The following is an 11,197-nucleotide window of genomic DNA, read 5'->3' as shown; positions in this document are numbered from 1 at the left end:
AACGCGTCGGACGATTCTCCCCGCGGAGGTTTGCGCGCCGAAGCCTGTGGTTGACGTCGATTAATCACACGGCGGCCCGGCTGCGTGCTGCGGGCAACGACGTGCCGGTGACTTGCAACATAGCCCGCCGCCTATCATATTAACGGGTAATTGAAAGATATCCGGCCAGAAAGCGGCACCGTGATTTTTTGTGATGTCACTACGAGCACCGCGCCGCTGGAACGCTGCGCCGAATGATCGCGGGGTGACTTGCACCCGTTTGCTCTGAGACGTGTCGTACCCGGTCCTCGAGATCACTCGCCAAGATGGTTTTTATTTTACGGATAGTTTGCCTCTTGACTCATTTGAAGAAAGTTGAAGAACGAAATCGTGAGACTTGTCACAGATCGGAAACTCGTTCGACGAATTGAACACAGCTAGCACGAAATTATACGAGAACTATACGAGACTATAACAACTATACGAGAAGTTTCATACGCGTTCCAAAATCAAAGGCTCGCGTGGAACGAGAAACACGAAGAATCTATCGCTCCGTTTCACTTAACCAAATATTTACAAATCACAGGGACGATTAACTCCATGACACGATCGCATCTCGAACGTCGTACGTATTAATAATTTAGAATGCGTCTTGTACGTTAATAAGTCAATATTTTGACTTTTTGATAAAGATGCGTGTAGAAGACTGAGACATCGCAAATAAAGCCGGTTTCGCGTTATTAATAATAACCAGGCGATTTCGGTAGGTCGCCTTCGGCGTTTGAGTTGGCTTCGCCTCGTGACCACCTGCGTCGTTGCGAAAACATTCTTCGTCGATTTACTTTCGGGAATTCGCGTGTAAACGTTGACGTATTTAAGGGAGGCTGTAAACCATCTATTTCGGTGTCTCGCCGGGAATAATCGCATCGTCATGGATTATCGGCTAGGCATGTACTCGCTGTTCAAGTTGGATGCCGAGCTATGAGAAAGACGAGTCTATCGGGCTGTCTATATTTTCTACGCACAAAAAGCAGTCGAACAATTCTAACCTCACGCGAATTTGAAGAAAAATGTGAAAGAGAAACTCGAAAAATACTATCGCGTTTCTTTCACTCATATCCAACATGTGTCTCTTAAAAATCGAAAGTTTCTTCGTTATATCGATCGAAATGACACAGACTGCAAATCTTCGATTATATTATAGATTGAATTTAAAGATCTAATACCATTATCCCAAATCGTCGAAAAACTATAAGATTGCTCCGATTTGTATCAGCGTCTCTCAGATATCCAAGCATACGTATGCCCGAATTTAAATATTTAACCGAGGAAAGGCGTGCGAGGTTGAAGCACGATGAAAATTTAATCTAATCGCGATATTCGTCCTCGCGTTGCAGGGCTGCCGGTGGTATCGGGATTGCTATCGCTGCGAGGCGGAGGCCTGGTCGTCGGGCGGATTTGCTGGATGAACGACGGTACGACAAGGAGTTATGATATCGGCGCCGATCGCCGTGCCAAGTGAAAACACGGTGGCGTGAGTAATATACAACCATAGGACGATCTTTTATAGTGCAGCCAGTCCGCGAGGGAATGATTCGCGGCCACGTCCGTAGAGATAGGATCGTCCTAACCCCCGCGCGAACCACAAGAAGAGAGGGTCAAGGAGGAGCGAACCCGGAGCAGTCAGCGGTTCTAGTCGTAAATAAAACCACGTCTGCTACCAATGCCAATCCCCTGGACCGTGTCCGGTAACTGTTGTTTGAGATGGCATAAAGTATATTGCAACCAGGTTTGAACGAATCCTACAATTTCGAGATTCGATATTGTAGAACTTCAAAGTGTCTTATTGAAGACATTTTTCAACTCTTCAAGCACTTGTCTTCGAAATTAATTCGGATAATCCGAGTACTTTGCAAATACATAGAAACGAAGCTCGATTTTCTATTAAAAATGAAAATTTGCAATTAATACGTCTTGTATTATTTCACAATTCCAGAAACTAACTTAATCAATCGAGATATCGGTTGATTGATACAGAGAAAAAAGAGACACAGGTGAAGCCCATTATGTAGCCTCGTTACATCTGTCCATAAACATTCCAATTAAAAACTTCGGCACATCAGGCAAATTAGACAAGTTAGTAAATCTTATCGCACGGTAATTCGCTTCTTACGTCTCAATTTTACTAGATTCATTAGCCTCAATCGCTCCGAAACGCTATGTATTTCCCAACAGCTTCAAATAATAGACATCGCAGCAGGGAAATTCCTGCTGGTAACAAATCTACGTCCCAACCTTAATCTACCATGCGTCGTAGTTACTTAACCGCGTATCTCCTCGTCCAATTATCTTCTCCCTCTCTGCTTCGTAGCGTGCGCAACGAATTGTCCTAAAAATTGGATCGAACGGTACCTTCGATTCCGTTCGATTGCACAGGCACGGTCTCCCCGCGGAGATGAAAAGTTCGACTAGTTGGAAAAATCGACGAGAACGACTCGCGTCGACTGATTGCCGCGGTACGGCGCGGCGCGGCGCCGCGTCGATTCCTCCCCGAGCAGAAATCATCGCCGGTCGATCGTGCGAAACTCGTTACCCCGGAGCCGTTAACCGCGCGAATAAAGAAGCAAAGTATATCGAGAGGCGTCCTGACGAGCGAATCACGGAACGATAACGTCGCCGCTTCTGATTTCCACGTAATCATGCCACCGCCCGGGGAACGTGTACAGTATATACGCGTCACAACATCCAGCGCCATGGCAATTTCCGACACGTTACGCACGCTTCCTCCTGCAGACTGGTCCGGTTCTAGCCGATTTCTGCACCCGACCAAACTTGTAAGTCACTTGAGAAACGAGCCCACCGATTTGATGTGCTTTATTTTCTTCGTGATAGCATAGGATTTCGGTCTTTGGAAGGAAGATTGATGGAGCCGATCTTGAGAATAGTCTTGCTTGAAGTTGACGTTTGTGAGAATTTATATGGAAAATGACATGTTAAATAGATTCTGATTATTATTTACCGATATTATTTATCTGATTATTTAATAATATTTATATTTCTGTAATGCAAAATATTACACACGTGTTTTATATCGATTTCTGTGAAAGTCGTTGTCTATTATTGCTTGTAATAAACCATACGCTCCGCTAAACAAAAATTTCATGTCCACCTTCCATCGAGACGCTATCATCTCCACCGGAAGTGAAAGCTAAAAATTCAGCCAGAACAGAAACGCTCTCGACGACGCAGCTGCCATTTTAACCTATACGTGTATCCACGGCGAACGAGTTACGCGGCACGAGTTCCCCCGGCACGAGAGAAGAGAGCAATCAGCTCGGCAATCTAGCATTATTCCTCGCCGCGTTATTGCGTTATTGGCGTGGAAGTCGAGGTCTGGAACCAAAGAGGAAGACCGATGGGCAGCGGCGGTTGCGTATACCGCGATTAGGCGGGTTACCGCGATTTGAATGATTAGATAGGCTCCGAGACGATTCGGAGATGGCTGCGTTCCCGGCGGCGAAATAACAGCCTCCAGGCAGAAGCGGGCGGATGCGTTCGTGACCGGTAGGCACGCATCTTGCGCTGCGGGTCGATAGTTCGCACGAACACGTCGACCAATTCGCTTCTTTGACTCGACCTACTGCTTTACCGAGCAAATGTGGAATTTCCAGCATATCCAAGCAGATAGATAGATAGAAAGAATGTTGGGGTTAGGTTGGTACTTTCCCCCCTCCTTTTATTTTACGACCGTACATAAGTATTATATTTTTGCCTAAAGAGCTTCTCTTTACTTTTTTCACTTATTTACACTTGGCTACGACCACAGAAGTCTCACATTATTGTACAATTAGCCTATTCATAGTTTAAGATATACGGAGTGATTTTCTGGCTAGATAACTTAAAGGGTATGGTGAAAATTACAACTAATCGTCTAATCTAGCAAATCCCAATGTAAAATATAGATCGAAACGAAGTACAAAGTTCGTGGCTTTGCGTAATTTGTCGTAATAAAGGAAATGCTGCTGTTAGTACGCATATATGATCTGTCATCAGAAATTGATTTCGCCTCGGTATTATAGCGGTATGATTGGCGACACTGCGATTGAATCAACTATATAGCAAAAGAAATCTAGCGCCATTTTTTAACCTTACTCCATCTTAGAAACATTATTTTTGCTCGATCAAGCTATACGTAACTACACAGCGTCCGATCTCGAACGATCTAGCCTATCGTTCTCAACCTTATCATGGTTTTCTACTTACCTCTCTCATCCCCGCTTGGCTCAATTCTCGACAGGTGTGTCGGGACTGGATTAACGTTCGATACGATGGCCGTTTTAGTCGATTCTCGAATCGAGAAGGCATTTAAGCGGAGCTAACCACACCATGTGTGCCAATTTCGTCGATATGGTCCCAGAATCCCTTATTGCTTTTAATCGGCCACGGGAACGAACGATATGTAATTTTAGGAAACGGGAGACTCACCTAGATGGGCTGGGAACGATCGAGAAGTGGAGTTTATCCATGCACCGAACTTGAACAAAGTTTTCGAGAATAGTAGGTTGCTGGTCGCTTCGGTTGTTTCACTGTATTTACGCGTTCCACGAAAACACTCGATATTCCGCGTTCCTTGTTCGGAACACCGGTAGGTTAGGTTTGATTTGTAAAGAAGGGACAGTGACGAGGGCCGATTAACGAGTCTTGCGAGTTTTTGTCGATACGAGACGCGTCGCGAACTAAACGATTTATTCTAAAGATAATGGAAGGTCACGTGTGTTTACGTATTTTCGTTCATGATGCGTTAATGAACGTCGTCACCGAAAAAGATACGATACCAGTTTGGCGTAACCGCGTTGCACTTGGTTTAAAAATGAACTGAATTTGGTGGTTGAAATCGCGGGAACAGCGTTACCAACTTATGCGACAGTTGCGGTGTAATAGTAACAATGATACCAACTTAGATCCATAACTTTTGGGAACCGTTCGAGTACTTTAAGGTATTTACCGTTTAATAAATCTTTTAGTAGCGTTCCTTTAAATGTTTTACAAATTTATGAGATATTATAATGCACGAGACACGGGACACAATGCGATTTATATTATTGTTCGATATCTTTATTCAGATGAATCTGTGGACGTGTCTGAATCCGTGTCTTGAGATTTTGGTTTTGGAGCTACTCGCAAGTGTTTCATTTCCTCAGGTCGGAGGTAAGCATAATTTTTCTGCTCGTATATTTTTTGAATATCTTCTTTTTTCAACGCTGGAGCAGGCAACGAACAATGATAGTTAGATATTTTTTACAAGTATTTATCTTTATTCCTACATACATAATAGTCCTTTGTTTCTCTGTGTGCGAACATCTGTCTCTTCGACCGGACTCTCACTCTTTTTTAAAGTCTCGACTTTAGGACTTTGGACCAACTTGCTGACGTCTGTGCATAACCAGAATAAAATATTTTTAAATTGTTCTATATATTCCATTTTTCCGATCTCAAATCGGATATAGAAATACACATACGTTTTTTTTCGTAACTGTTAGGAACGCAAGGCCCAAGCGGAATATTAACATCCGGTTGAATGGTATGAACGTGCGCCGATTCTTTGCTCTGTTTACCACGTTTTTTCGCAATTTCCTCTCCATTGGCATCAATGTCCGCCTCGCCAGATTCAACTTCAACCAAAGAGGATCCATCGTTAGAAGGAGTCGTTGGATTCGATAGAACTACCGAGTCTAATGGATTCGGTGGATTCTCACTGGGTGGATTGTTTGATTTTGTAGGTTCTGTTCGAAACAGATGACTTCTTTTATAGGAAAGGAAATAAACATTTGTAATAATCTGTTGCAATTTTGAGTATAATCGTTTTAATCGATTCAAGCGTGTATTTTAAATACGGTCGCCTAGTCTTTTGAATCGAGTTTTAGAGTTGTTATTATCTAAGGCTTTCGAGTGTAAAATCACCGGTTAACCGTTTACCGTGTGCGTAAAGTTGATGATCACTGATTACACAGATGATAACGATAGAGGTGTAATTTTCGACTTTAAGATAGCCGAGAAGTCGGTAAAATATTATAGAACGATATTCTTGAAAACAAATCCACCTGGAATAATATTCAGAAGCTTCGGAAGGTATGAACTACAATCAACGAGTATAAATATTCTTCGTAATGCACAAAATCCTGTAATTTCACTATTTGTGGATTTAGTTTATTACGTATATTTAACCAATCACCGTTTTACAAAGTAATTGTTTACAGAACTATATAACCACCCCAGAAAATTGCCATTTTCTTTGCAGCAACAATAAAACGAAACTCTTAACGATTATTATTTATCCAGTTCTTTCGTGATCCCATCTCTACGAGCTAGTCGTTTCACAAAAATGAAATCCCTTAAAAACTCGAATTTATCCCTCGACTATATAGTTGGAAACTTTGTTCCTCGGAATTCTTATTTATCAACGAGCTCCATAGACCGCGTTATTAATCGTTGATCGGTAGCGTTTGTTAGACCCGATCACAAGATGCTCAGCGCTAATGCATCGCAAATACCGCGATCGTCCGGCTAATTACGACCGGGCCCGGTCGAGGATCATTTACGCTAGGCGTAGGTTGCCGCAAGAAATCGCGTAATGATCGGTTACATCGACCTGGACACAGTATTACTCAGGTATTAACCGATCCGTGTATCACTACGCGGCTAATTATCACGATCTACCAAGGTATCGGCTCTGCTGTCCGTTCACTTTGTATCACAACTTTATTACTCGTAAGACCGCTTTCTCGAGCTTCGTGATCGCGAACAGGAACAAAAGAAGACTCGCTATCATGGAGCGAAGCTTCGATCCGCTGGTAACACTCACCAGGAAGTGGCGATGGTTCTTCGTGACGAGTCTGTCGGTAATATCTTCGAGATGCATCGCTGTTCTATCGATGAACGTTTTATTTTGGTCGTGGACAGTTGGTCATAAGGCTTCTTTTCTAATTTTATGATATATCGTGGCCAATTAAATATTAACTGTCCTAAATATTTGTGTGATTTTGTCCTCGGATGAGTCTAGGATCCAGATATCGACGATGAATCACTGATATCAAATCGAAATTTGAATAAAGGAGACATTGGCGAACAGATTATTTGCATCAACTTTTGTTTTATCAACGTTTATTCTTATTCCAGTATGTTATGGACAATATTGAACATCAGTTTTCTCATAGTTTATATTATAGTCGTGATAAAATATTTACCAAATATTACAAACATCTCGGACACGAAGAAGTTTAATTCACAATATCAATTAACGCCTGAATTCACGAAGTCCAAATATTCTTATGCTGTTTGTTCCACGTTTTCGAGGATTAGCTATGAACATTTTTATATCATTTCCCTCGAACGCGAGAATCCTGCGACAATTTTCGAACAGGTTGCTGAGTGTCGATTCGTGTGCCAGTGTTTGAGTTAATCGGTGTGTTCAAAATCTCTTCGGTTTCCGTGGTTTTTTGGGGACCGATATGAAGTTGCTCGCACATACGCCATTTATTGAAGTGCTCTCGACTGTATGGGTAGGGATCACCGGGTACCTTTATATAATTGTTGTCCGTAACATATTGGCTTGTGTTCTCCATTTGTCCCGAGCTCTTAACGAACAATTCTTTATTGTCATCCGTTTGTTGTTGTTCGTCTCTTGCGGACTCTTCGTTGCGTCCGGAAGATTGCCTTTCTGAAAGAAATATTTGCGAATGAGAAATTAATTTATTTCATTATTTTAAAATAATTAACAAAAAAAAAATCAAAGGCAGAAGTTGAGATTTAAGTAGCACGTAATATTCGAAGAACTAAATTAATGTCGGAAAAATATGAAAAAAGATTGCATTACCTGTTGCCGGTTCCAACGACATGGACTCGTAGCCAGGATAATAGTCGTCTCCGTAGGAATTGGAGTAGTCTAAGTTGGACTGATAATTATCTGCCTGTGCATTTATGTATTCATCGGTCTCATATTTCCTCGAATCCCTCCGAGGAGACGTGAACACTGAATTTTCACGCGCAACTTGATTCTCTGCTTGCGATCGACTGAAAGAAACGTCGATTTCTTTTTCGCCCATTGTATTTAAATCGTTCGTAAAATTCGTGCCTGGGTCTGACTGTTCCTGCGGCTCAAAATTCCCTCTTTCTTGTTGTTGTTCCTGAGCCGTATTGTTCTCGTTCCACGATGTATTTTCCACGTTTGTGACATTTTCCTCTGTGCTTTGACTCTTCATGACGTTACTCTGTTCACCACCTTCCGTCTGTTCGCGATTAACTCTTCTCGATTCTTCCGAAACCCTTTGCTCGAAATTTCCCCAACCACCCTCGGTATTCGTTGAAAAATTCAAAGTCCCTAAGTTCACATCGTTATCCAACGAATCTAGAACACTCAAGGGTCTGTGGAATTTTAATTTTCCGTTAATACCACCGTTATTGTATCTTTTCGAGAAACAAAATGTCTCGGTATGTAATTTCTTGATATCCAGTTTCTGAACGTCGGTGGGGCTGCTGACTTTTTTTGCGTTCATATTAGGTTTCGTTTCTTTGGCGTACTCCGGATCTTCTTCCTCTGCTGTGGTCTCGTCGCTGGTAGTTGGTATTGCTTGCACATCCAGTTTCGGCTCAGGAGGCTCCGGTCTGATCGACAGCGTTTCTGTACGTCTGGGATTTTCTGGATCGATAAAGTCCTCTCTAGAAGGGTCCAGAGGCACTTTGGATTTTAGAACGAGATCCTTCCACGCGTTGATCTCCACGTCGAAGTTCGCGTTACTAGGAATGTTGTAATCCTCGTCGACGTTAGTTTCCTTCATCACGATCGGCGACATTTTCAGTATCTTCTTCACGGACTCTATGCCCGCTTCTTTAGGTAATTCATTCGAAACGTTCGTTCCTGAAGATTTATCCGACTTTCCGCTAGATAATTCGACAGCTGCTTCATTCTTCTTATCAGTATCTTTCGCAGAGTTCATCGTCAGCTGCAAGTTTCTCATTGTGTGGATGGCGTTCACGTCGTAGGTGGAAGAAACTTGATCACTCGAGTAATTCGAGTCTCCAACGAACGAATTCACGTTCACCATTTGATGCAAACGGTTGTTCAAGTTTTGTTTCGATTCCAACTGTCTACTCGTGTCCACCTCCTCGGCGAGACTGGTACCCCATTGAAAGTTCACGTCCATGTTATCGTGCAGATTACACGTAGCATCCGGGGTGGCTTCGTTGCCACAGTTTCCCGAAACCCCACCCTCCATACGTATCACTGGCTTCTTCTTTTTCTTATCCTTCTTCTCGTCCTTTTTGTCCCGTTTCTCAGGCATGTTAGGCTCTCTAATTGGTGGCTTCGTGCTCCTGGGAGCGCAGCTTACGATCGTCCGGACTGGGCGATTCAGGAGATCGGTCAGAGTTAGAAGATCGTGACGCGCAAGTGGCGATTGACGTTCCCGTTTTAGATTTGCGTCATCGGTAACACTGTTTTCCATTAACATCCTTGTCGATATAGAATCAGAATCTTCGTCTTTAAGCGTTTCTCTATCGGGTTTTGAATCCGTGGTCGTATTATTCTCCTCGATATCCGTTTGATATCCAACGTCCTCTGTCGAAGAATTCTCGCGAAGCTCTGAATTTTTATACGATTCTTCGATAGCATTGACCTCTTGATCGTCCGCATCCTCGAGTTTGAAATTAATTACCGTTTGTTTAACCCTCAAATACTCGGGCAATGATCCTATTTCGTCGATCCTATAGTCTACAAAGCGTTACATTAGCGCTGAGATCGCAACTATCGATTCAAGCATACGTCGTTAGGACACGTGAATTTGAGGATATCCGACAAGTAATTTAATTTGACCGTAGGGTAATGTTAGAGCGATACGTTGAGGTTTAATTGATAGGAAACTTAATCTGTTACCTGGTTTGAGGAAGTCCTTTAGCCAAGAGAACATTCCATCTGCTTTTCTTGCATCTTTCTCTTCAGCATATTTGATCGATACTGCACGTATAAAGTTTATTTTAGCTTCAGAAAATGTTCAAAATTGCGCTATTATATCAGACACAATCGTACGAATTATTTTATGGTATAAATCTAACGTTCTAAATTTTATTGATTCTGTCAATTCGTTTCTAAATTTTCGTCGATTACCGACAAAGAAACGGCACGGTTAACAGGTTAACTACACATCAACACGAAAATTAAGACTATTGTCAGTGTACGATAGAATACAATGTAACATATAACGAATATAAATATAATTATATTCAAGATGACTTGCCTACGGTTAGATTTCTTTTGAAAAGGGGGATGAAGAACCCTCGAAACAGTTCGATAGAGCTGAGATGTCCTCGCAGCATGATGCTTCCTAAAGTCAGCAAAAGTTTACGCGTTTACGGTTACTGGATGAATTTTGTGGATAAGCCGAATGTTATTGAACTTCCGAAACTTCTCGGAATTTCCAGAAATCTCTGTTCTTGATTGGTTTTTACCGTGGCTTATTGATAGGTTCGCTAGACTGTCTGCTTTTCCGATTTCGCTTCTTTGCTTTTCGCTAACTTCGATTAACAAATGAGAGCGTGAACGATATTGCAACGATTTCCATAGTTTCATTCGATGAGATGCCTTGAATCTCGTACAAAGATTATCTGATTGCAGAATCTTCTCCTAAATATTTAAAAACAGTTACTGAACATAATTAACATTTAATGTGCTTTAACAGTTAGAAACTTCTATATATATTTATTTATTTAAGATGTATTTTACTATTTTATTTTGTTACGTTGTATTGTGCATTGTGTGCGATATTCCTATGAAAACAGAACGTTGTAATCCTATCAGGAAACCACTAAAGGTATATAGTTAGAAATTTGTAAAAAGCTTAGATGAGATACAAGCTCCCTGATAGTCTGTCTATTTTTTCCACAATTACAAATAACGAGATTAAACTTTCTACTCAGAACGAAACTCCTATAGAAATCGACGAGTCGCCTAATGAATAAACTAAATTTCATGAACAGCAAGTAGTATCGGGTAACCATTGCACGAAAGGTAAAGAAGAAATCTTAGCCAAGTTCTAAGTAGTTCTAGCCGTAACTTTTGCCGCAGAAAGTTGGCAACGAGACATAATTATTCCGGGTAAATCAACCCTGGCGAGTTCCATCGACTCATCGAAGCCGCAGCTCGGAGTCTGGTTAATCATTGCCAAAA

At 41.9% G+C, this 11,197-nt stretch overlaps 2 protein-coding genes across 2 annotated transcripts in view; both read right to left on the bottom strand.

The window, feature by feature from the left end:
• LOC100750181 overlaps positions 1-4,842 on the bottom strand; it is a 187,313-nt gene extending 182,471 nt beyond the window's left edge. The window contains exon 1 of the mRNA XM_033322988.1: positions 4,465-4,842. The gene's annotated coding sequence lies outside the window, so the exon portion shown is untranslated. The remainder of the gene's footprint in view (positions 1-4,464) is intronic.
• A 2,471-nt stretch (positions 4,843-7,313) lies between these two features.
• On the bottom strand, positions 7,314-10,399 carry LOC105681244. Its single transcript, XM_033322939.1, has 4 exons — positions 10,269-10,399; positions 9,908-9,988; positions 7,853-9,745; positions 7,314-7,696 (listed from the first exon to the last, which is right to left on the bottom strand). Exons 1-4 carry the CDS (start codon positions 10,345-10,347, stop codon positions 7,356-7,358), a joined length of 2,394 nt encoding a protein of 797 aa, XP_033178830.1. The 5' UTR covers positions 10,348-10,399; the 3' UTR covers positions 7,314-7,355.
• Between the last annotated feature and the right edge of the window lie 798 nt (positions 10,400-11,197).

The sequence above is a fragment of the Bombus impatiens genome, unplaced genomic scaffold, assembly GCF_000188095.3.
Source record: "Bombus impatiens unplaced genomic scaffold, BIMP_2.2 scf_0037, whole genome shotgun sequence".
Taxonomy (NCBI): Eukaryota; Metazoa; Arthropoda; class Insecta; order Hymenoptera; family Apidae; genus Bombus; species Bombus impatiens.
The sequence above is the reverse complement of the archived record's forward strand: the minus strand, read 5'-3'. Positions and strand labels throughout refer to the sequence as shown.